This window comes from Phacochoerus africanus, chromosome 3 (assembly GCF_016906955.1).
Source record: "Phacochoerus africanus isolate WHEZ1 chromosome 3, ROS_Pafr_v1, whole genome shotgun sequence".
Lineage (NCBI taxonomy): Eukaryota > Metazoa > Chordata > Mammalia > Artiodactyla > Suidae > Phacochoerus > Phacochoerus africanus.
This window is the reverse complement of record NC_062546.1, coordinates 110,738,201-110,764,475: the sequence shown is the minus strand read 5'-3', so window position 1 is coordinate 110,764,475 and position 26,275 is coordinate 110,738,201. Positions and strand designations below refer to the sequence as shown.

At 46.1% G+C, this 26,275-nt stretch overlaps 1 protein-coding gene across 2 annotated transcripts in view; it reads left to right on the top strand.

The window, feature by feature from the left end:
- The window catches only part of ENPP6 (ectonucleotide pyrophosphatase/phosphodiesterase 6), an 83,188-nt gene extending 58,375 nt beyond the window's left edge, over positions 1–24,813 (top strand). For both annotated transcript variants that reach the window (XM_047772329.1, XM_047772330.1), the window contains 6 exons: positions 2,699–2,810; positions 7,220–7,361; positions 9,316–9,495; positions 12,427–12,564; positions 21,256–21,379; positions 24,496–24,813. In XM_047772329.1, coding sequence (XP_047628285.1) covers positions 2,699–2,810; positions 7,220–7,361; positions 9,316–9,495; positions 12,427–12,564; positions 21,256–21,379; positions 24,496–24,701 — 902 coding nt within the window. In that variant the 3' untranslated portion in view covers positions 24,702–24,813. The remainder of the gene's footprint in view (positions 1–2,698; positions 2,811–7,219; positions 7,362–9,315; positions 9,496–12,426; positions 12,565–21,255; positions 21,380–24,495) is intronic.
- The last annotated feature ends 1,462 nt before the right edge of the window (positions 24,814–26,275 follow it).

The window sequence follows — 26,275 nt, the reverse complement described above, 5'->3', positions numbered from 1 at the left end:
TAGTGTATATTGAATGCAGCTTATTGACATGAACATTCAAAGCCTCTGTATCTTTATATAGGTATTTCTTATATATTTTTTATTCTTTATATCTTGAGCTGTCATTAAAGTCTTCCACCAAGATTGCAGTTTCACACTTTATATTTCCAAGTCTTCTTTGTATGTGTTTTATGTACATTTATGCTATCTAAACACTCATTCTCATTCCAAACTATTAATGTGGATTTGTAGCTGTTTCAGGCTTTGAGACTATAATCAACTCTAATACTATTGATAGACCTGATTTTACTTTGTGGTGAGGGGGTTATTTTGTCTATTCTTTTATATCTAACCTTTCTATACAGTTTTATTTCAACTGTAAGTTTTAAAGATAGTCTATAATTACTTCATGTTGACATTCTTTAAGAGTAAAGTATAATCCCATTCATTTATTTTGAAACTAATATATTTGATTTTCTCTTTTATTATGCTTTTAGTATTAGTGCTTCCTGGATATTTCCTCTTTTTTTTTTTTTTTTTTTACTTTCATGTACTTTGATATTTGGTTAATTTTATGCCTTTTTTTCCCCTTTAGCGATTTGAAAGTTATGTATCCTGCTTTCTTCTGTATATTCCAGTCTTTTAAATCAATGTCTAGAATGAATACTGTATATTGCCTATTGCTTTGCTCCAACAACAATGAAAATATTTTTCTTTTCCTTCTTTTTTTTTTTTTTGGCCGTGCCCACAGCATGTGGAAGTTCCTGGGCCAGGGATTGAATGTATCTAACAGCAGTGGCCTAAGCCGCTACCGTGACAATGCCAGCTTAACCTGCTGCACCACAAGAGAACTCCTCCTTTCATTTTTGTTGAAGTAATTTGGAGGTAATCCAGGTTATTACATTAAACATTTAAAAAGTTCACCTAATTTTCACATAACTACATTAATATTTATTACTAATACTTACTTAATGATTTCATTGTTTACTGCTGTTTATTTTAAAAATCTATCTTGTTCATTCTTAGGTTCTTTCATTTTGACTTATTTCTCAGTAAGCTTGAGTAAATCTTAATAGTGTGGAAATATTTCTGTTTTTTTTTTTTTGTCTTTTCTCTTTTTAGGGCTGCACTCGCAGCGGCATGTGGAGGTTTGCAGGCTAGGGGTCTAATTGGAGCTGTAGCCTTCAGCCTACGCCACAGCCACAGCAACATCAGATCTGAGCCGCATCTGCGACCCACATCACAGCTTATGGTAACACTGGATCCTTAACCCACTGAGCGAGGCCAGGGATTGAACCCACGTCCTCATGGATGCCAGTCGGATTCGTTTCTGCTACGCCATGACAGGAACTCCAAAATATTTTAAGTTCCATAGTTTCTGTCCTCACATGTCCGAACTTATCAGGTACTATTTTAAAAGAAGACCTGAAGTTTGGGAGTCAGATAAAACTAGATTCAAATGTGAGCTCTTTCTTGCACCTGCCCAATGACAACAGGGAAAACTCCTCACCTTTCTGACTTGGTACCTTCTGTATGAGATGGAGGCACTGCCAGCCATTTTCTAGGCTTCATAAGGATTATACCAGGTATAAGTGGGAATCATTGCTTCTGGGCTATGAGATAGCTCACCATCTGGTCTCCAGACACCCCTTGCCTGGGAGCTTTGTTGTGCCCACATACCCTGTTGTTTCTCACTTTGGACTTTTGCTTCTGCTGCTTTCTTTGCCTGGGACATCCCTTTCTTCCCACCTCTGCCCACCCCCCACCCCCCCAGCACTTTGGCCAGACACAGTCTGTAAGAATGAGCCCAACTTGGGGCTTCCTGGAGCAAACAGTATCTGAACTGAATGTCTCTCATCTGAGTCCCCTCACCGCCCACTTTAAACATCAACTATTACACTGTTTCCATGTTGTCTCCTCCCACTAGGCTAGACCCTGGGATATGACAGGATGGAGACCCTGACTGATACCTTTTTCTTTCCATTACGTCTGAACATAGTGACTAGTTCATAGTAGGTGCCCAATAAATATACTCAACTCACTTAAAATTAAGACTGGCTCAGTCCTCTCCTGCCCTATTTCCGATCATAAGGTTGAGTGTGTCTTCTTCAGGGCAACTATTTCAACTTGTTCAGGGATCTGGAGCAGAAAAACTGAGGCCACAGCAGCTCCTCCCATCCGAATGCATTTCATTCTTTTACTTCATTTTGGGAAAGGCAAGGGCCTGACTCAGAATCCTTGGTTGAACTCGGTGATTTTTAAGCTTGCCAATTAGTGCAATACTTCTGAGTTCAGTTAGACAAGTGAAGTCTTTTCTGCTTTTCCCAGCCTAATCAGATACTGCCTAAGACTTGATTATGCAGTAGGCAAAGACATGCTAGAAGACGAGGTAGTTATAAAAAAATCTATAGAACAAAGTTTTAATTGAAGCATTCTGTGTACTAAATAATTTTTGTTGCTGTTGTTTCAAATTGGGAAAGACAGCCATTAACCAATTTTCACTAGTCCCTGTCATGAGACACCAGTGTTGTGTAGGAATGACATTTAAGAACCTCTGCTCCAGTTAAACAAAATTAAATACCCCGCCTATCAACAATATGTTCTTTTAATTCATGAAAAGGAACAAAAAATTTGAGTAATGGTACTTCCCAAAATAGGCTCATAACCCTACCTCGATTATTGAGGAAAGTAACCACATACCATCTTTTTTCCTTCTTAGGCTGTGAGGTTGAGATTCTTGGTGTCAGACCCACTTACTGCCTAGAATATAAAAATGTCCCAACGGATATCAATTTTGCCAATGCTGTCAGCGATGCTCTTGACTTCTTCAAGTAAGTGTCCCAAATTCTTAGCCATACCATTGTTCTTCCTTGTTTCCAGGACCAATAATGGATGCTAAAGTGAATTAAGAAGCTTTAGTGTAGGTGAAATAATGTCTCAGGTGGTGAGGCTTTCACACAGTGATTTCTACCTGCTAGAAGAAATAATTGTGGGTGAGTAATTCTAGGTGGGGCATTTTTTGGAAGTGTTGAATTGAGAGCAAGAAAGTCCCCAGGGGTTCGGACTTTCTTCTTGATGTTGATGGGCAATAGAGAAGCAATGTGAATGTCAGCATTGCTCTAATCATAATGTCGTGAATGCCTGGCTCTTGGAAGATGTTAATAAGTGTCTGGCAAAAAAAAGAGGAAGATCTGTGGTGGAATAAGTTTGGAAAAATTGCCTTACACTGTCATCTTCTTGAAAGCATACAAAGCATATTAGTGTTTTAGAACATAGGACCTTTTTTTTTTATTCCTTCCTTGTGGAGTTATCACAGCCAGTTTGAAAAATGCAGAAACCAGTAGTGCTCTGCTGAACAGCACGCAAGAGTGTGTCAGGGAAATGGTCTTACTTCTAAGTGTTGAATTTTTTTTAACAGTCATTACCTCGAACCATTCCTTTAAACAGCTTTCATTTCTCCCTCCCGAATCCTTCTCTCTTTCCAACCCACTTCAGTAAGGAAAGTGGATGTGACATTCTGAACTTTGTACATTGGAAAGAAATCTGGACAGAATCCTAAGGTGATGGGAGATCTGGGGGTCCCCGTCACCCCAGGGTTGAGGGCTCTTTGCAGCTCTCAGGGAACTGGGCTGATGGCCACATGTCCTTCTGGCATGGTTCCTGGGCTTAAAGCTATAAATGGCCAACAACAGGCATTTCCACCCATCGCTCCTCACCCGACCACTCCGTTACAAATGAGCTGACCTGTGATGGAGACCAGATCCATGTGGAAAACAGCTGGCCACCAAGAATTTGTCAGCTAAACGCCAAACAGGCCAGCGTTCTCAGCCCTTGAAGACTCAGGTCCCTCATGAATCAGTGAACTCCAACATAGAGGCCTTTCACAAAAGGCATGTGTATCAGTCCCCAAATAGCCAGCACCCTGATTCCAGTGTTGCTGGCATCTGGGGTCGACAGCTTCCTGACACAAAGCCATTAGGTAAATCTGCGAGATTTATTAGCTCTCTGATCACATGGAGATTTATGACTATGGCAAATAGCCTTAAAGAAACCAACCCAGTGGCTGCTGTATTAAGGTGAAGTCGCTGAAATGTGACCAGAAAACATTTCAGTGAACTTGAGTGCACCAGTAAACCCTGGAAAATGTTCCCCACATTCAAGCCCCCACCCACCCCCCACCCCGCCGGCAGTGTGCACACCTAAACATAGGCTATACTGTGTGAACCAGCATCTAGGGTGCTACAGGTGCAAGTACTAGAGGCAGCAAGATGCAGAGACATAGCTGAGGGCTTGATTGTATGGACAGTTCCATTATGTTCAAACATGATGGAGGAAGTGCCATCAGCCCATCACTATATTGCCCACGGGCCTCAAAAAACCTTAGTATGAAAATGCCACTCCCAAGTAAGGACTTTTCCCCACCACCCACACACGTGGGATTCCTTAAGTGACTTTTCATTCTCCACTGCTGTTGAGGCAGGGGGCGTTGGGATTAGTCATTCACACATGAGCGCGTATGAATGATGGGAGTATCATTTGCAAGAAGCAGCTAAATAATAACTTACTCCAGTCCCCATGGTGGAGGAGGGAATGGTATTTGGTGAAGAAGGGCAAATACCTTTTGTTCTAAAAGGAGAGAAGAACACTTGACTAGCAATGTCCCTTAACTTGAAACCAACGTACCCTCCAAACGGTGAGCCCAGTACACCTCGGGATGCACGGAACATCAGAGGGTGGTTAAGACGTGCGCCCTCTTGGCGAGTCTGACCACAGTGCAGGAGGACGCCTGCTGAGCTCCTCTGGAGTTGATCCCCAGTGTGGTGAATGGAGTCCATGTGGTCCTTCAGAAGCCCGGGCTGGTGAAGTACAGTGCTCTGACCTTGGAGGTGGAAGGTTCACGTTTCCAGTCGTAGCTGCGTCTCAGAGGTCTGGAGGCCTTGGAGTAACTCCTAGAGTCCTTTTTTGCCCATTGCCTCATCTGCAAAATCTGTAACTGTTTTTCTAGAGGGGCGCTTTCCCCACAGTTCCAGAATGTGGAGGCCCTTGCGGACACAGAGCGCATGTCTGAAAATGCGAGTGACTCAGTCTCACGGCCACTTTTGCCATGTCTCACATCCAGCTTTCTCGGGGTGGGTGGGATTCTTAGAGCAGAATAAGAACCGTTTCCAGACTGATGGTTGGGTTAGGCGGAACGTTTCCATGTTGGTGTGGGCTGTGGAGCTCTTTCAGCATTTTCAGGGGTTGTGCTCAGGGTGGTGGAGGCAGCCCCACCCTGTCTCAGTCCCCGCTCCGTGTCTTGCAAGTTGTGTGAGCAATTGTACTGAACTCTCTGTTTATTGTATTCATCCCCAATAGGGCTGCTGTGAGGATGAAATGTAATAATGTATGAAGAGCCCTCAACGTAGTGCCTGATGCAGAATAATCATTTATTGAGCACTTACTATTACTTTTAGTGATTTATTTTTAAATTAAAATATAGTTGATTTACAAGGTTATGCCAATTCTCTGGACAGCAAAGTGACCCAGTCACGTATACACACACACACACACACACACACGCACACACACACACATTCCCTTATATTATTTTCCATCGTGGTCTATCCCAAGAGATTGGATATAGTTCCCTGTGCTGTACAGTAGGACCTCATTGCTTATCCATTCTAGATGTCATAGTTTGCATCTACCAACCCAGACTCCCAGTCCATCCCACTCTCTTCCCCTCCCCTTGGCATCCACAGGTCTACTCTCCATGTCTGCAGCACTTACTATTGTTAGACATCCAGCTGACAGTTATAGAGCTCCTACTGAGTGCCAGGTCCTGGGCTGAGCTGAGACACCAAGGAGAATGAGTCTCCACCTTGGGGTGAAAGAACCCCGCAGTTTAGAGGGGGCGAAGGACGCATAAGTGGGCAGTTACGGCACAGTATGAAAAATCCCAAGCAAGAGATGAACCCGGAATGCGATGGGAGCCCCCAGGAGGGCCACCCAGCTGCACCCAGACATCAGGGGATGCTTCCTGAAAGAGGCAACCTCTCCCTGAGACCTGAAGGGTGGACGAGGCTGTTTAACTCCAGTCGTGCAAGGCAGGATCTTGAACTACTTACTGCAAGCTGTTTTTCCTCTTCTGTGGATTGAGAGGCACCGCAGGGCTAAGGATACACCTTCTTTCATTCCTCACGTTCCAAGTGTCAGGAAGAGACAGTGCCACCTCATTTGTGTGTGTGTGTGTTTGTTAAAATAAAGCTTTTCAAGAGAAATAAGGGAATCTGCCAAGAATATTAGTTATTAACCCTTGTAAAGTCCAAACAAAGGAACTACTTCCATTTCTTTTCCATCGATTCATCTTTTGTCAGTTACTGTCACCGCTGCCATCATCACCACAACCATCTTCACCACATCACCATCATTGTTCTGTTCAGGTGCTTTGGGAAAGGCTGTGGACAAAGCCAGAGCCGGCAGGCAGTCATGGGAAAGCCCTGCCCTGTGTGGAGGTGGGAGGGCATGTTGCATGGCCCCTCCCCTTCCTCACCCCATAAGCCTCCCACTCGTTTATGTCTTAGCCCCACATGGAAGGTAAAATAGCTTGATTTTTTTACCCCCAATACTCTGGCCCAGAGGGGACATTTTGCCAGAACCAGGTCTTTCTGGGACACATGAAGTGTGGTTGGTGCTAGAATTCACTCCGAGTCCACACTGGAGCTGACCTTTTCTGGGTCCCCAGAGAGCAAGCATCCTGGGATGCCTGCTGATGGCCAATCATGAACACAAACCTGTTTGCCCAGTAAAGCTTGTTCCTATTCCTGTCAGTTGGTTAAACTCCAGTATATTATTTTATTTAGAAGCTTCCTCTAAGTCCAACAATAATGAAATAAGCATTATTTGAATGGTTGCTTCTATTTTCTCTGATCTTCAGATGAAACCAGATGGTGGGGGGAGCTATTAGAACTGTCCCTGCCTGTTGCCACATGGTGATCTTGGGACATGATGAGCAAAGAGGGGAGATGACCCATGAACATGCTGTCTGACTTTCGTCACCAATGTGGGAAGGGCTGGCACCACATCTTTGCTAGATTCACGTCTCTCCCCTGGGGAGCACCCTTACTGGCTTTCAGGTGTCAACTGAACTGGGCCCTCAGGGCAGGGTTTTGGGGTGCCCTTTTCTTCACTGGGATGGTGGGGTGAGGGGGAGGAAGCTGGCGGAGCCTCACTCAACGGCACCTCTCACCCTACCCTCTAGGAGCGGCCAGGCTGACCTGGCAGCCATATACCACGAGCGCATTGATGTGGAAGGCCACCACTATGGGCCCTCGTCACCACAGAGGAGAGATGCCCTGAAGGCTGTGGACACTGTCTTGAAGTACATGACCGAGTGGATCCAGGTGACCAAGAACGGGGACCACGAGGCCGACCTTCCCTCTGTCACCCTTCTTCTGTCTCCTTGACTGTCCCACCATCAACATCTCCCTTCTTACTGCCAAGAGCTGACTGGGCCAGCACAAGGGTTTGTGGGGTCTCTTTTCCTCACACGCCTCCCCAGGCACTAAGAGGCCCTTGTCTTATAGCCAGGCCAGTGGCACTGAAATGACCAAGGGTTGTGTCACTGCCTGGTGTAGCTGGCGAGATGGCCCCATTGTTTACCAAACCTGTTAAGTCTGGTAACCAGGTTGGTATGGACGTGGAAACCAGGCCTTAATTCTCTCCCTGATCCTGCCACACCCTTACTGAAGGACTTTAAGCAAAGTATTATTTTTTATTTTTAAAAAACTTTTATTTGGGGTTCCCATCATGGCACAGTGGAAATGAATCTGAATAGGAACCATGAGGCTGCTGGTTTGATCCCTGGCCTCGATCAGTGGGTTAAGGATCTGGTGTTGCTGTGGCTGTGGTGTAGGCCAGCAGCTGTAGCTCCAATTGGACCCCTAGCCTGGAAACTTCCATATACCACAGGTGTGGACCTGAAAAGCAAAAAAAAAAAAAAAAATTGTTGTGGGGAGGGATAAATTAGAAAGTTGGGATTAACATATATACACTACTACATATATAATAGATAACTAAAAAAGACCTACTATATAGCTCAGGGAGTTCTACTCAATATTCTGTAATAACCAATATGGGAAAAGAATTGGAAAAAGAATGGATGTGTGTATATGTATAACTGAATCACTTTGATGTATACCTGAAACTAACCCAATACTGTAAGTCAAGTATACTACAATACATTAAAAAGAAAAATTTGGAGTTCCTGGCTCAGTGGAAATGAATCTGACTAGGAACCATGAGGTTGAAGGTTCAGTCCCTGGCCTTGTTCAGTGGGTTAAGGATCTGGTGTTGCCATGAACTGTGGTGTAGGCCAGCAGCTATAACTCTGATTAGACCCCTAGCCTGGGAACCTCCATATGCCACGGGTATAGCCCTAAAAGACATAAATAAATAAATTAAATAAATAGAAAAAATTTTTAAAAATTAAATTTTTTTAATCAAAATGTTGATTTACAATGTTGTGTTAGTTTCAGGTCTTTAACAAAGTGATTCACATATATGTATGCTATTACAAAGTATTGAATATAGATCCCTGTGTTATATAGTACATCCTTGTTGGTTATCTATATGTATATATATATATAGTAGTGTGTATCTATATCTGTTTATAGAGTATCTGTTAATCCCAAATTCCTAATTTATCCCTCCCCCACCTCTTTTCCCCTTGGGTAATCATGTTTGTTTTCTATGTCTGTGAGTCTATTTCTGTTTTGTAAATAAATTCATTTGTATCACTATTCGATTCCACATATAAGTGATATCATGTGATATTTGTCTTTTTTGTCCGACTTAAAGTATTTTTTTGTTTTGTTTTTGGCCATGCCCACAGCATACAGAATTTCCTGGGCCAGGGATCAAACTGAAGCCACATCAGTGACAACACCAAACTCTTAACCACTAGGCCATCAGGAAACTCCTTAAAGTATTATGTTTTAAAACTTTCCTGGGCTTCATTTTCACACACGTGAAATGGGCGGCAATAGTTATTATATTCCCACCCAAGTTTGTTGAAAGATCCAAAGAGGATGGAAACAGAAAGGCTACCTTAAAAGGCTGAATATAATGTCCAGCTGTAATTGAGTGGGGATCGGGCTTTTGCGCTCCACTCCCCACGGTACATCTGCTGCGATTTTGAACCCGGTCTCATCAGGGTAACAGTAGACAATTAAATTCACAGCTTAGGAGGAATCCCTTCTCCTATAACTTGTAGCTTGAAGCACCCATTTGCCAGACTGCCCGGGTCAGAGCACCTCGCTGCACTGTGCTGACCACCCCTGCCTCGCACTCCCTCAGGAGCGAGAGCTGCAGGACGACCTCAATGTCATCATCTTCTCCGACCACGGCATGACGGACATCTTCTGGATGGACAAAGTGATTGAGCTGAATAAGTACATCAGCCTGAATGACCTGCAGCAGGTGAAGGACCGAGGGCCTGTTGTCAGCTTGTGGCCAGCCCCCGGGAAGCATTCCGAGGCAAGATGCGGGGAGCAGGGTGGGCAGTGGGCTGGGTAGGGGATGGGGGCAAGACACACCTTCACTGGCCATCACCGCACTGGATCTTTGTCCTGTAGCTTTAATGAGGAAACAGTGTAGCCTCCAGGGGGAGCTGGGACTCTGGAAGCAGGTGACCACCTTGTTCTTCCCTTGCTAAGTGACCTCTGTCGACTTGTTCACCCTCCCATGTCTCTGTCTTCTTTCCTCTGAGGTGGGTACTGGATGTTCGTGGTCATTAAATGAGACAAAGGGTGTGCAGTGCTCAGCGCATTAAGGGCTTAGCCTTTAGTAGGGCTGTTTTGTTCTTGGCCAAAGTGCAGTGCATCTCAGACCTGGCTGGGGAATGTCAGATGCAAGTATAGAAGGCTCTTTTCTGGAAGTCAGCCATTGGGCTGATCTGTCTCTAGGGAATTGGAGATAAAAAGGTGCCAAAGGGACCAGGGCTGAGGCCATATGCAAGGGTCGGCGACATATCTCAGGGGCTACAGGGCTTGGGTTCAGATCCCAGCTCTCATCAACTCCCTGACCAGCATCCCTGATGCAGCCTCCTGCTGCTTCCCTGTCCACGGGTGCCGGTGCCATTGTGGCTGCCCTCCTGTGCAGCTCTGAAGCACGTGGAAGAATGCTGGACCACTGCAAGGATGATGTATTTGTCACTGATGATGTTTATCACCATTGGAAGGGGACATCCTTTAGAGGGTGTGGCTGAGTGCCCACAAAGTGCAGGTGACATAGGACAAAGCTCCCCTCTCCACAGCTCCCCCCGCCCCCAGCCCCTGCCACTGGGAACCTGACACCATGAGATGACCAGGCCTCTCCTACCCTTCTCTGCAAATAGTCATTCTATCTGGCAGTGGCGGCCAAGCCACACTGAGATGATGAAGGAGCAAAGGGCCAGGTCACCTCCCAGGACAGGCTCTGGGACTTCTGTCCACTCCCAGAGAAAACTGCTCTCTTCCTCTGGGGAGGCCCACGCTGCTGCCAATGGAGGTGCCACCTTCAGGGAGACGGGACTGGGCCTTGGCTGGGCATGGGGCTTCCATACAACCTCATGGCAGAGATGCGGTTGGCAATGGACAGTTGTTGGTGTTAATGGAGCACTGGGGTAGGCTGGGGTCCTCCTGGTGTAGCCCAGAGAGAGAATCTCCTCCCTGTCCTGCCCACCGCCTTGTAAGAATCTATGATCTGTCTGTTTGTGACTGAGGAAGCCAGGTGCCCAACCTGCCACCCCTCCCCAGCCTCGTCCCATCCCCAGGCAATGCCCCTTTTTATCTCAGTCTCCATGGTCAGGAAGTGGAGGTGCTGAATCACTTTGCACAACGTTCCCATGAGCTCAAATGTGAAACTGGGAAGGATCTTTTACACCATTGGCAAGTCTCACAGTAAACGACATCTCACAAAGAAGTTCCGTTTTCCTGGCAAGAAACATGGTCTGCATCTCCAGTTTGGCACCTAGGGACTAGCTGTCTCCGGAATGCTGGAGCATCAACAGCTTATGAGCTGGCAAGAGCTGTTTTCTCCCAATGTGCAGTGTATGTCAGGCAGTCGCAAGCTGCCTAAAGCAGTTGGTAGATTATTCGGAAGTGGGGGCTGTGTTTGGGTGACAGTTTGTCATGTGATGGACACAACAGTTTGTGAGACCTGTTATGTGCCATCAGACTTTTCACTTATCCAAAAATCTTTCTGGAAAGGCATCCCACTTTCCTTAAGAACTAGGCGTTTTCTTAAGTAGGAAATCATCACTCTGGGGGCCATTAGAGACTCTCTACTAAATAACCTAAAGACCAATTATTTTCCAGAGTTGACAAATTCAGTTTCATATTCAGATCTACCCAGTATATGCCTAATTTGGCTGAGGGCCCACAAATCAACATCATCCAGTTGATTTTAATTTTAGCCATAAAGATGTAAGCTGTTGCTAAATATTAGAACTATGTGCAGAATTTACATCTTCATCATAAAATTAGCAGTATAATTAATGGCAAACAATTTACTAGTACTTTTCAAATCAGATGTAGGTGGGACATGCTCTATCTAGATCAAGTCAAAGAATAAATTCTATTCTTTGATCTTGGTATTTAACACCAGGCAGACCAATTTCTCATTCACCTTTTAATTTTACTGTAGTATTTTTGACATAAATAAGTTTTTGTAACTTGTTCATTAATTACCGAGTAGATACTGAAAAACATTGTAAAATATGTGTAAGGTATAAAGGATAATGTTACAATAGGCACCTTACAGTCATTTAAGGAATACAACATTACCATTGATAATGGTTTCTCCTAGGTGCCCTTCCCAGACCCCATAACCTTCTCTGGCCCCTGGGAGGAAACCACTGTCCTAAGTTATGAGTTATTCCCATAATTCTCTTTATAGTTTTACCATTTACATTTGTTAGTTTATAGTTATTTGAACATCATGTAGTAGGAATACTCTTGTCTGTATTCTTCTGAAATGTGCTTTTTTCCCCTGAAACTGAGATCCCCCTGATTCTTCCAGGTGTTCTGTGAGGCTGCAATTCTTCCATCTTCATTGCTGTATAGTATTGCCCTGCAGAAACACTCATGCTTCATTTATCCCTTCTGTTGGGTATTTGGGCTATTCCAGTTTGTGGTCTATCTCCTTCTGTGTATCTCCGGGTGCACATGTATGAGGGATTCTCACTATCCTTGGGGGTTAACTGATTAGGTCATAGGGTATGTGGGTCTTCAGCCCTACTAGATGAGGCCACTATGTTTTCTGAGACATGTGAAAGTTTCTCTGTCTTATGTAGTCAGATCTATCAGGTATTTGGGTAATTTTTCTCTTTGGTTTTATAAAGCCCTCTCTCTCCTCCAGGTCCAGTAAATGTTCGTAAATATTTAAGAGAGAGAATATAAAACTGGTCATTCTTGGTTATCTTTGCAGATATATAACAAATTGAGAAGAGTTGAACACATGACTGTCTATGAGAAAGAAGCCATACCGAGCAGGTTCTATTACAAGAAAGGAAAATTTGTCTCTCCTTTGACCTTAGTGGCTGACGAAGGATGGTTCATAACTGAGGTGAATATAAAACATATGACAAGATATTGATTATACAGATTTTATCGAACAGCCGAAGGTAAATAATTATTCACCTTTTCCACCTGAAAGATTTTGTTTTCACTTAAGAGTCATCCATTGCATTATTTCCTTCTTTGGAGAACCAAAAGACTTGGTCAGGTGACTCTGGAGACACAACTGGAGATTCCGACCCCGTGTCACGGTTTAGACTTCATGGCTCCAGACTTGCTGTATTTTAACAAATGGCCCTTAACTCAATTACCCAGGCTTACAATGTAACCTATTCAGTTTAAAGTGGAACAATTGCTATGAACCAAAGCAATTGCTTTAGGGCACCGAAAAGCCAGGAGAGACTCAGCTTTGCTTTTACCTTAAAGAGAAGTGATTGGCAAACAAAACTCTATGGATCCAAGTCCCTGGGTTGCCAGCTTGATTTCACAGAGCCTCTCTTGCATTCTGGGCCCAAATCCTAATTGCCTCGTGCCCGAATGACATCAGCGGCCTCCTCCTTGCCCGCCTGGACCCCAGGCTCACCAGGCTCTTGCATCAGCTTCTGATACCAGGGCAACGTGGGCAGGTCCTCTCCACAGGGGAGTCAGTGGTCACATCCTGCTTAGAATCACTTCCTGGATAGGGCCTGGGTTACTGTAGGAATGAATTTGAATGGGGCTGCAAACTGATCAGACGACGGGGTAGAAAGGAGTGGCAGACAGTGGCACATGAGAGGCGTTGGTCAAGGCCAGCAAAGTACAGTCAAATTCGAGGTTGCACATCTGTAGATTCTTCCAACTGAGGGTCAGAAATATTCGAGGGAGAAACATTCCAGAAAGTTCCAAAAAGCAAAACTTGAATTTGCTAGGTGTCAGCAACAATTTACATCATATTTACATTGCATTTACAGCTATTTCCATAGCATTACATTGTTTTAGGTATTGTAAGTAATCTAGAGATGATTTTAAATATACAGGAGGATTTGTGGTGTTAACGCAAATACTACACTGTTTTTTTCTGAGGGACCTGAGCATCCATGGAGTTTGGTATCCAAGGGGGTCCTGGAAGCAATCCCCTGTGGATACCAAGGGAGGCTGTGGAAGGCCTAGGCTGGTGTTTAATCTGCCAGAGTGAGGGCAGGTGTGATCAGCAGAAATATTGATCAGGCAAGTGAATGGACATCTGGGGACCCTGGTGTGGAAAACAGGGATTCTCTGATGTGACCTTGGGTCCTTCAGGAGGACTGAGTCCTTCCTATGGTCTTGTGGGCAAGGGAAGTACCTGGTCGCTGAGGAAACAAAGCAGACCTGGTCAGACATGCCCCCTACATGGTCCTGAGGCCAAGCTGGGCCCTTCTAAGTAGCAGACTTCGGCTTCCTATGCTGTGTGATTTTGGAAGTTTCCAAAAGGGTCCCTCTGCCCATAAACGCTCTCCTCTGAGTGCACACGTGCTTCTGGTCACTTTCTCACAGTGAAGGTCACCTGCAGTGAGATTATTCTAGGCTCACCACATTTTCATCTATGGTGGCTTTCTCAGGACCTTGCACCGATTGCACATATAGTCGAGTGGGTCACCTGGCTGGGTGCCTATCTAACTTTATGCCATAAAGCCAACTTCCCAAGCCATACAAAAAGGCTTAGATTTTGCAAAATTTTCAATTTAGAACACTGTGGTGAAATTGCTTTAAGTTTTCAAAACCAAATAGATGCTGAGGGTTAATCCACCGTTAGCTGTCACTCATTTCTCAGTAGGACTCTGTGTCTCTGTTGTTTTACTTTCTTATACTTAGCTGAAATCAACCACTCTGAGAGGCATGGCAGGGAGGGAAATTGTAAGAATGCAGAGGTAATTTGAGGTAACTTATGGAAAAACTGGCTTACATAGGGAGAGTGGCAAAGCCAGAATGTGTCATGAAGATAGGGAACAGCTTATAAGGAACCATCTCAGTTCTTCCAGGAGGGTGGGACAGGCATGGGTGAAGCTGCTTCAGCCATAAGTGCTGTCAGAGGAGGCTCCACCTGGAAAGTAGCACCTCCCGTGAGAAGATGCATGTTTTTCCCAATGAGTGACTAAAACACAGTGATAGGGAGTTCCTGTTGTGGCTCAGCAGGTTAAGAACATGATGTTGTCACTGTGAGGATGCAGGTTGGATCCCTGGCCTTGCTCAGTGGGTTAAGGATCCAGCATTTGCCTCAAGCTGCAGCATAGGCCAAAGATGCGGCTTGGATCTGACATTGCTGGGGCTGTGGTGTAGTCTGCAGCTGCAGCTCTGATTCAGCCTCTACCCTGGGAACTTCCATATGCCACAGGTGTGGCCATAAAAAGAAAAAAAAAATGAATAAAAAAACCCCACAATGATGGGGAACCTTGGGGTCTCAGTCAAGATGCTCTTGGTTATAAGTCACAGAGCACTTGAATAAATGCCTTCAATAATAAAGATTCAGGGAGTTCCTGTCGTGGTGCAGTGGTTAACGAATCCGACTAGGAACCATGAGGTTGCAGGTTCGGTCCCTGCCCTTGCTCAGTGGGTTAATGATCCGGCGTTGCCGTGAGCTGTGGTGTAGGTTGCAGATGCGGCTTGGATCCCGCGTTGCTGTGGCTCTGGCGTAGGCCAGAGACTACAGCTCCGATTAGACCCTTAGCCTGGGAACCTCCATATGCCATGGGAGCGGCCCAAGAAATAGCAAAAAGACAATAAATAAATAAATAAATAAAGATTAATTATCTCACTTAACTAGAAGCCTAGAGGTAAGCAGTTCCAGGGTGGTTCATTCAGCATTTCAGTGATATTAAGCCCTGAGTCAGTTCTTCCGCAATTCTTTTGACTTCCCCTTCAGAGCACAAGATTGCTGCTGCAGCTCCAAGTATCACATCCTCCAGGTCATCTCAAAGCAGGAAAGCAGGGAAATAGCTTGTCCTTGTGTATCTCACACTTTTATTAGAGAGCAAAATATATATCCCAGAATCAGTGGCAGCAGATATGGGTTTTTTGGGACACTGATGATTATAAAATTGGGGGGAAGGAGGTCTCTCTTTAAAAAAGAATACTAAATTATGAATATAAGATTAGATACAAGGACTTGGAAGAAACCCATGTGAATGAGAAGAACTGATGCTTAAACTTCTCTAACTGCACTGGAAATCCACCCCTGCCCAGAACCTACCAGCAAAGTTGCCTTTAGGTCTCATCACTCAGCTTACCAGTGTGGTAGGACACCCCTGCCTTGACTCTGCTTTGGTCCTAAGATAGGGTGCTGTGCTGAACTGTGGGCCAGGGGACCACAGTCATAAGACAAAAGTGATACAGTGGCTGGGGATCGGGCAAACAGGTGCCTGGAACTTGCATCAGCAGAGAAAAGGAGGGGAAATGAGAGTGAGGACCAATGGCAGCATCTCCAGCCTTCTGACTGGTGACGGCCACTTAGAAAGCCCAGTGACCAATTCGATGGCACCGCCTCAGCCTTTTACTCCTATCTTTGAAATTATGGAGTCTTACTTTTAAGATTCATAGGTAAAAATTATAATTTCTGACCCTACTTAGATTTAATGTGGGTTTTCTCTCTTTATCTTCTGAAAACTCCTAAAGGCGAGCCCCCATTCTTTCCCTTCTGCCTTTACATCTCTCTGTTGTTTATCACACTTATTTGGCTGCAGAGAATTGAAAACGCCGTTCTCTGTGGCGCTTCCTGCTCTGTGCCAGGGCTGTTAATCTCCCACATTCTTACTGGCACGATCTCTCCCCACATGGTAAAAGAACGCTGTGTTTGCTCTGTAACCTGCATACCAGTGCACGGCGTGGGTGATGATGTTCCCGATCAGGATTGCACTTCGCAGCAGAATGAAATTCTCAGCCCGGAAAGCAGTTTCCCTGGGTCCAGCCTTGGATAACAGAGGAGTCTTTTTTTTTTCTGGCTTAGACACAATTAGGAAAACAGCTGAGTCAAGACAAATTGATGCTGGCTGGGGCCAAGAGAATAGAATCCCATCTCCCCAGATGTTTTCCCAGAGCCAGGGGCCCTCCTGCCTCTTCAGGAGTATTTCTCTCTGTGGTTTAGCAACCATTTTCTGATCTCTATCGAAGGGAAATAGGAAGGAGCTGGTGAGAAATACACGTGCTAATATATTCCCCAAATCCAACAATACAAACCGAGTAAATGCCCGAGGGCTTACCAAGGGCAGTGCCTCAGCCATGTGTGCTCAGGCAGTGATGACTGCAGACTGTTCAGGCTGCTCTCGGCTTCTTCCCCACCTCCCCCTCCCTCATTGCTCCCTGACCCTCCTTCCCAGCGCTGCCCAGACATCCCAGCCCAGGACCAGAATGGAGTCCAAAAATGGTGCGTCAAAGAGATGGGTCCAGGCAAGTGTTGAACAAACTCCATTAATTGGTTTGCTGATTTGGGGGTAACAGTGAATGCTAATTTTTTTAATGCCAGGGAGGAATGAGACAAAGATCCAGTCTAGAAATTCAGCTCTTAGCTCATAAATATCCTTCTGGCTTCCCCAGTTGAAGCAAGCTCATGGTAGGTGTTTTCATGGTGAGCTGGTAGTGGTGTGAGGCATTACATGTAACTAGGCACCGAATAAAAGAGCACAGCCTGTCAACATAAAGTAACCAGTTCTCACAGAGTTCCTGTGTGGAGCTATTTCTGGGTCCTTCCTGCTAGAAATGATAAACTAATTTAGGGGCTCATCAAGGGGAGTCCCGGCACTGCAGTCCATCCAAGTACAGAGGAGCGGTCCCAGAGCTACTGGAACGTGCTGAATGGATGACACTCTGTGAGGATTTTAGTTGAATTCCCAAGAAAGTGCTCATTATAGAGTGACCAACTTGTTCTGGTTTGCCTAGGCCTATCCAGGTTTTAAAAATGAAAGCTTTGCATCTTCAGATGCCCCTCAGTCAAGGTAAACCAGGACAGTCATTTGCCCTGATTGGCACAACCTTGGGTTAAAAACTGAGAGCGGAAATCTCCCGGTTCCTCTCACTCCCTCCCTCCTTCCAACAGTCTCCCTCTGCTTTTTTCTCTCACTCTTCCCAGCAGAGGTCCCCTGGCCTCAAAGGGTGTCCTCTGTGTCAGCCCTTCCCCACTCACAGTCATCCCCCCACCCCCCCAGCTGTCCTCTTGCTTAGGCTCCCTCATAGTGGCTCCCCACCGCATCTCTCTCTCACACACACCCCTCTACTCCTTTCAGTGACTCCTCCCCAGGATGTCACTAGGTGGCGCTCTGTGGCAGTACCCGGGCTCCTCCGCCTGGAGCTTGAGGATCTCCAGCCTGGGGCTCCTGCCCTCAGCTCCAGCGAGGTCTGGAAGCTTCACCATCAGGGCTACATGTGTCTGGTATGCATCACACAGCTGTACAGGCCTACACGGGTGTGATAATGTAGTAGCACAGAACCAAGTAAAGTAAAAGAAGCCACCAGGGAGGAAAAGGAAATCATCAACGCACCTTCTTTTTTTTTTTTTTTTGCTTTTTAGGGCTGCATCCTTGCATATGGAAGTTCCCAGGCTAAGGGTCAAATTGGAGCTAAAACTACAGGCCTACACCATACCCACAGCAACACCAGATCCGAGCCACATCTGCGACCTACACCACAGCTCACAGCAATGCTGGATCACCAACCCCCTGAACAAGGCCATGGATCGAACTTGAATCTTCATGGATACGAGTCAGATTCATTTCCACTTCGCCACAGCAGGAACTCCCAATGCACCTTCTTGAGGTTAATTATGTAATGTAATTAGATTACATCATGTAATCGATTTAATCACTTAGCTTCTCTCAGAACCAGTCACTTTATTACTTTTTAAAATTAGTAAGAATAGTTGTTTCATTGGAGCAACTTGTCATGTTAATAAAAACTAGTGGATTGACCTAAAAATCTCTTTAGGCTGAGATTTTTAACTGCTCTGTGTTTGTGTTGGTAGAGTTTAGGCTGAAATTTTAAAATCAGGCCATCAGTTTTTGCCTGCCTTCCACCTGTCCCTTTGTCATGGGACACATGTCCCATGGGGTTCATTCGTGGTGAAGTCACTAGTGACAACCTGTCCTGCCTACTGTTCAGACTGTAGGGGGTGGGGAGCAGTGAGTGCAATTAGCAAATGAAGCTAAGTTGGGATGTGTTGTGATCATCTCCACAAAGAACAAAACCCAGTGCAAGTCAGAAATGCAGTAAGTTAATAAAAACGTTCCCATGGAACAATGCAAGTTCCAGCTGGAAAAGGAGAGAAAAGGGATGACGGAAATTGAGGAAATGGAGAGTCAATGAAACAGTGCGATTTGGAGAGCAGTCATGCCAGGGAGCGATTTATAGGGTGAGAGTGGATGGGTGTGCAATGAGATATGACAGCTAAATAAGCAAAGAAGGGCTTGACCCTCGCAGCCGCCCGGGCCCCGCTGCACAGGACCCGAGCACCTCACCCCGCAGCCAGTGGCACCTGGAGACCATTTATTGAGCACCTACTGTGTGTCTAGCTTAGCCCCCGATCAGGTTATCCTGCAGAGTCTGAGAGGCAGGTGTTTTTACATCCAGCAGGGAAGCCGAAGCTCCAAGTTAAGCAGCTTGCCCAGGACCTCAGAGCTGGAAAGTGGCAAACCTAACCCCCGCGCCGATTCTCTTCCAAAAATTGTCTTCATATTCTGTGGCTGGCCACCAGTCAGTCAGTGAAGAAGCGAGGGACAAGGATACTTTGCTGTTCAGTGCCAGCAGGAGCCCTGCAGCAACCTCAGGCTGTGGGGTTCTGGAAGGTGCGAAAGACCAGGCTGGGTTCCAGTCCCAGCTCTGCCTCTCAACAGCTGTGTGGTTTTAAGAGTCTCACTTAACCTCTCTGTGCCAAAGTGGGAAACACAATACCATCCACACTGGGAGGTGGTGACAATTAAGTGCATTCAGAGGTGGCTCTTTGTGAACTGTACTGGGCACAAAATACATGTACTGTTATGAGTCTTGTGAGCCAACCCATAAATCCCTGGTACTTTATCTGTTCTGCTTCCAGTCATTCATCATGACCAGTCAGTTCTACCCTCTGCATTTGGAATACTTGTAATATTAATCCTGCTTAGCAAGAAGATGATGGAATATCAGGAATGAATGCTTAGTCTGCCTCGAAGGGCTGGGGTTGTATCCAGCTGGCTGTAGCCTCCTTAGGATTTGAAAAATCTTCCTTTTTTTTTTGGCTGTGCCCGTGGCATGTGGAAATTCCTGGGCCAGGGATTGAACCCATGTCACAGCAGTAACAATGCCCGATCCTTAACCTGCTGAGCCACCAGGGACTCCCGTAAAACATTCTTTAAGCTTTTTGTCTCACAAGTAAGAAGCTGCAACCTAAGAAAATTTAGTTCTGAAAGAAAGGAGGGTGACAGGGAAGTGATGGTTTTGGAACCCATCCCAAATGACGAATGGTCAAAGGAAGTGAAGGTACACAAGCCTAGAGAAGAGGCATGTGAGCACCAGCTTCAAATGTTGACTGAGTGGTGGGGAGGGGCTGATGTGTTCTGAATTTTTCCTGGGGTGGAGCTAGAAGAAAGGAGAATGGAGTGGTTTGTATGGTGGAGAGGCACTGGGATGCTGGTGAGTGGGCTGCCTCTGGGCTCCCACAGCCTTTCTAGAAAAGCAATGTGATTCGATTAAACGCTGTTTTCCAGCAACAAGTCTCTGGCAGCAGTTGGGTGTCCTACCACTCCATTTCTGACATCACCCCGAGTTAGAGCAGAGCCACGCTATAAGGGGCTCCAGCCCACAAGACTGCCCACCCATCCTGATGTTGGCCGCAAGTCCTGGGTTCCCAGACTCCCCACACTTGTGGCTGACTTGGCTACAAATTGGAGGGTTCTCGCGACCCTGTTTCAGGTGCCATAATTCACTGGAATGAATTCATTTTTACAGAATTTAGTTCACGGAAAGATGTGAACTCAGAAAGATGCTGTACTTACAGTTACAATCTTATTATAAAGCATTCTTTTCAGGGGCAGCCAAGTGGCAGAGATGTGTAGGACAAAGTATGGAGGTGAGGGGTGCCGAGAACCCATGCTCTCTTTGGGTGCACCACCCTCCCACCACCTTGTGCACATGAATCGAGAAGCTCCCTGGACCATGTTGTTCCCAGGGTTTTATATGGGGTGTCACTGTGTCGGCCTGGGTAACTCAATCCTTGCCCATATACTTGAACTCAGTCTTAGAGGACAGAGGATGGGGCTGAAGGTTCTAAGCCTCTCATCATGTGGTTGGTTCCTCTGGTGACCAGCCCCCATCCTGAAGCTATCCATCACCCCACCTCAACCCCCATGAGTCATCTCAGGAGCCTAAACTCAGCTATGGAGAAAGAGGCTCATTATGCCTATCACTCAGGAAATTCCAAGGATTTAGGCACTCTGGGCCAGGAACCTGGGACAAAGGCCAGCTCTATTTTTTATTATACCACAGGTACGTTTTAACATCCCTTCTGTCTCTGACATGCTGTATTGAGTGGCTCTAAAACTGATTACAAGGTACAGTCCAGCTCAGTGTAAGAAGATACCTACAGAAGGAGGGCTCTTTGGCAAATTAATGGGCCGCCTCCAGAGGTCTGTGCTACCTGGAGGAGGAACCATCCAGCTGAGGTTGGATGACCCCAGACGAGGATGCTGAGCAGGAAATCCCCACACTGGGTGGTGGTTTGGACTGGCTGCTCACTCAACACAATGTCTGCGTTGCTTGATTTCAGAATCGAGAGCTGCTTCCATTCTGGATGAACAGCACTGGCAAGAGGGAAGGCTGGCAGCGTGGATGGCATGGCTATGACAACGAGCTCCGGGACATGAGGGGCATCTTCCTGGCCTTCGGACCTGGTAGGCGAGAAAGACCAAATTCCCTTAGTCATCTACTCCCAAGGAAGTGTCCGCCAGGAGGGGCTGACGGTGCTAGTAAAGGCTGGAGTGATTGCTTTATGAGCAAAGCTGAGCAAACCCAGCCAGCCTCCATGAAAGGTCTTTGGCTGGCTGGCTTTCAAATGCTTCTTGGGTTTGGCAAGCGTGGCCACATACTTCTCCTTGTAAGTTTTAAATCTCGAGCGCAGTGAAGAAAATGCATTCCACATGTTTACGATTCCTCTTTTCCTTAATTCATCAGAATGTTCTTTCACAGCTCTCTGATGTCCAGGGAAGCTCGTCAGGCACCACGTTGCTGACAGCCGTGAGTCTTGAGGTTGACATGACCACTTCACAGGATCTGACTTGGGCGCAGTTCCTCCCTGTGGGGTCATTCAGTTTAGGGCCCAACCAGAAGCTAGGATGTGCTCAAGGGGAGGCTCGGAGATGATTCTGAGACTGACTTGGAGAATGAGCCAGAACAACGCGGGGTGTCTTGGATGAAAGCAAATTTATGGTGCTTTCCTTGACCTGATAATTTTCCTAGGGCTGCAAGAGAGAGGGAGAGGGTCTATTTGGTAATTTGGTTTAATCAATACAGCGCTGTAAATTCACAGTTTGGAAAAGTGTATCAAACACTCTAGAAATCATAGTACGACCTGAACACCCTCTTTAAAAAAAAAAAAAAATAGAGTAACAAGCAGTCAGCAGCCATCAACTGTCAGTTCACTGGCTCATGAGCCACTTTTTTCTTTCCACAGTCCACACTCCTTATTAAATATAATAAGCTTACCCCCATATCCTTTTTCCAAATTCCTTCTCCTGAATGTTGATCAGAATGTCTCGAACCATGAAAGTCCATGCTTTCCTTTCAAATCATAGGGTAGGGATCACACCTGCAAGCCCGCACTGCTTGGCCATGTGACAGAGCAGAGGTAGGCGTTGTCCCCTTCATTCCCTCTGCCTTGGGTCATTCTACCTGCCACATCGCAGCTGCTGGGAACTATGGGGTATCTGTTTCTGCACCCTCCATGGGCACCTCTGGGAGTCTGAGCTTAGGGAACACATGGGTCCAAACCATAGCCATGTGTCATCCACGTTTCCATGTCATCAAGTCAAAGTCAGAACCAGTAGCAGCAGACATTTACAGAGCACCAACTGGGTTCACAACATCAGCTTACAAGAGAGTTCAGGGGATTCCAGCATGATGCCAGCAGCCACTAATAGTTAGGTGCCCCCCAAGAGCCAGGCCCCGGGGTGTCTGTGAAGCTCAAACAATGAGGGAGTTCAGGACGGAGCCTTGAGGACCTTGTCAAGGTCCAGTGCTAGATAAGGTTGGAGACATGCCAGGGCCATGGGCTTTACACAGGGGAACATTAGACAGCAGGGCTCTCATTCAAAGGCATGGCCTCCTCCTCGGCCCACTAGAGAAGAATCAGATGATGAACACAAAACAGTTGCAGTTGGAGTGTTTATGAATAAGAGTCTCAGGCTTATTTTAAAGCAGAAGCAAATCTAGCCTCCAACCAAAAATTTTAAACAAAGTCCCCAAAGCAATGATAGCTTAAATTCAGTGTGGAAAGTTTGTCCATTAACAAAGGCCTTCATCACACACTCCTTTAAAACTAAAAGCCCAAGTCTTTTATAGACAGAAAGACGACCCCTGATGAAAATGGACTGGGCTAATTGCAAAAATGTTTCCAGGCAGATAGAGCCTGAGAGCCTCCCGCACACCATCACGTTTCTGGCCCCAATTTCCATGAAAGATTGAACAGCTTTATACACTGACTGTTTACTCAGAAGAAAATTTAAGCGTGAGGCCCTTAATAGCTGTCTAGCTGCTCTTTAAGATAAAGGTCCATCCCTCTTGATTAATTGTAGGTACTCCTCACTCAGGGAGGAAGCTGAGCACCGTTGCAGCTGCCCAGACACAGCTTTGAAAGTCAGTAAGTCTGGTCCAGCTAAGAGAAGGGGAAATAATTCTGGAAGATGGCCTCTCTCTGCTTAATCCTAGTTTCTAATTTGAATGTCTTAATCTTGCCCCGGAGAGCTCCACGTCCAAGATAAGACGGCAGGAGCTTGATTCAGTGAGTGCCTGCGAATTGGCTAGCCTTACCTGGAAAGCAGCCCAGGCTGCTCAGTGTGAGCCTCCAGAACCTTCTCTCTTTAGGAGAAATGGGTTTAATATCCAACAAAATGTAAACCCATGGGAATAACCTGGATTCCCATTCCAGGTTCAAACATCATCTTGAGCCAGCAGAGCTCGGCTATTCAGGAATTTTCTAGACGCTCTCATCCCAGCCCGGATCATCTCTGCCTTGGGCCCAAAGTCCCAGCGCTCCAGACCTGGAGGCCATGAACCAGATGGAATGGGACAGAAACCCCAATTATTCTTGCTTACATGCACAGGATTTGATTTTGGACTTTCAACATAAAAAGATAATCTTTTCTAACATTTTTATCACTAGAGCTTGATCTCAATTTCTCTTGCCAAGTGTTACAGAAGGAGATGTTTGAAAGGGTGGGGATGGATTTCTTGGATTTACTATTGTCTGCCACCCCTCATACCCTCCCACCCCCTCATGTGACAAGGACATGGCCACTAGGTGAGGATGCAGAAAGATCATCACATCCAAGACCACAGCATGTCAGAAGGGAGAGGAGCTGCTTCTGTGGCACTGGGACAGCCTTGCCACTGATTTCTCAGCAGCTGATTCTTCTCTGGGGATGTGTAACTACCACCCTCATCTAATTGTAGTGTTTTCCTTGATATTGGAAGGGTTGACGTTCTGGGGCAGCCTCTACGTCCTCAAGATCTGTCATCACAAGGGGAGCAACAACAAGCCCTGTTGTTGACTGATTTGTCTTTCAAAGAAACTCATCTCCATGAGCCACAGAAAGCAACTTCCTTTTCTAACCTGGAACCTTCCAGATCTCCTTCCAGGTTCACAATCTCTTGTCCACACTCCCAGACCTAGCAGATTTTTCAGCCCCAAAGCCGCCTGGATCTGGGGTGTGATTCCTCCACACTGTGACTCTACCCCTCTCTGCCCTGGGTGGGGACTGTGACAACTTGTCTGCTTGCCTTTCCCTTTCAGATTTCAAATCCAACTTCAGAGCCGCTCCCATCAGATCCGTGGATGTCTACAACGTCATGTGCAGTGTGGCAGGCATCACCCCCCTGCCCAACAACGGGTCCTGGTCCCGGGTGGTGTGCATGCTGAAGGACCCAGTCAGCTCAGCCCCCGCCGCCCTGCCCAGCACCTGTGTATTGGCCTTGATTCTGCTCTGGCTGTTGGCCTAGCTGCTCACGAGTGCCCCCATGGTGGGAGGGTTTTGGATTTCTATTGAATAATAGCTTCATTAATTCAATCAAAGCCATAAAATTGTAAATATATTATTCTTGGATGACTCTATACATAAAAGTCCCTATTTCTTAAAAAAAAAAATTTTCTTTTTTCTTTTCTGGAGGTAAGGAAAGCCCTAGCTTTTCATTTGTTCAACTACAGGTCACTTTCTCCTTTTTTGCATGTACTCAGATGAACTGGCTGAGCAGGGTGTGCCCCTGTAGCAACCAGACCTCGGGTGGGTGTTGCACCTAAGGTTTGGCCAATCTCTGTCTTGTTTTGCACAAAGTAGGCCCTTCTCTGCCCTCTGTCTACACCTGGGAGCCATCCTCAGGCTCTACGGCCACCATCCAGTGCTGCTCCTTCTATCTGGGGAAATGGAGGGCCATCTGGAAGCAGTAGCTGCTATTTCCAGTTGGTCGAGTTTTCACCTTATACAAAGTCCTAGAAAGGGTACATCATAGTTTGGCTCACCCATCAATCAAAATCACTAGGAGTTGCAGAATTCATAGAACAAAGTGAGAGAGATAGGTTCTTTCCCAAAGTCTGAGTGTGCAAAATGGCCTTCCTGCTGTAGGAGCAGAAAAGCTTACAAAAGATACCACTTCTGTGAGCCTTATCACAGTGTATGACTGTCTGAACACACACAAGGCAGGCCCTGTATGCTGTGGATTGCCTGCATGCCCAGCACTTGTGAGAGGGCTTAATCAGGGACTGCCACTCTTTGGATCCCTCCCCATGCAAAGGGTAGACTGTAGCAATGCCTGGCTCGTCATCATAGGCGGGGAGAAGGAGGTCTTGCTGACGAGAGTGTGACATCCTTGCAGAAATCTCAGTTCGTTGCTTGAAATGGTAATGCGCTAAGTGTTCCTTTGCTGCAGCTTTCATGCCCCAGAGCAATGCTTGTTCAATAACCACCGCAAAGGGGACCCTTGAGGGACCCAGGGTTACCAGGAAAATGGGGCTCAGGGGATGGAGGCAATGTGATGGTGCCAAATCCCAGGCACTAACCCCTCAGCCATTCGATTGGGAAACAGTTTGGTCAGGGTGCCACCTCAGAGGCCAGGGGTCTTAAGGAAATTGAAGAAGAGGTGCTGAGCCTGAGTTGAAATGTTTTCAGTTTCATCTTCTGAGTTTGCTATAGGAGATCCTGTTGCAGTGATCAGAGTCATATACATGTATTATTACATCAGACCTGAGTTTGCACTAAATGAGGCACATCTGCAAATGAGGAGCCTTTTTGTCTGGAAAAGACAACACATCAGGTCTCATCAGGACAATGAAGCCCTTATGTGTTGTTTACCTTGAAAAATGAAAATCTATGCTCCCCCCAATTCAAGAAGCCTGGGAGCTGTCTCTGGGTCTTGAATCATGAGAGCAAAGGATCACTGCTTAAAAATATCAAATTTATCTTCACAAAAGATTCCTAAGGATTCATGTAATACATTTTTAAAGCACCGGCAAGCCATCGAATCAACTGGAAAGGCAAATCAGCCTTTGTTATCTGGCTAAAAGCAAATTAGTGCTTTCA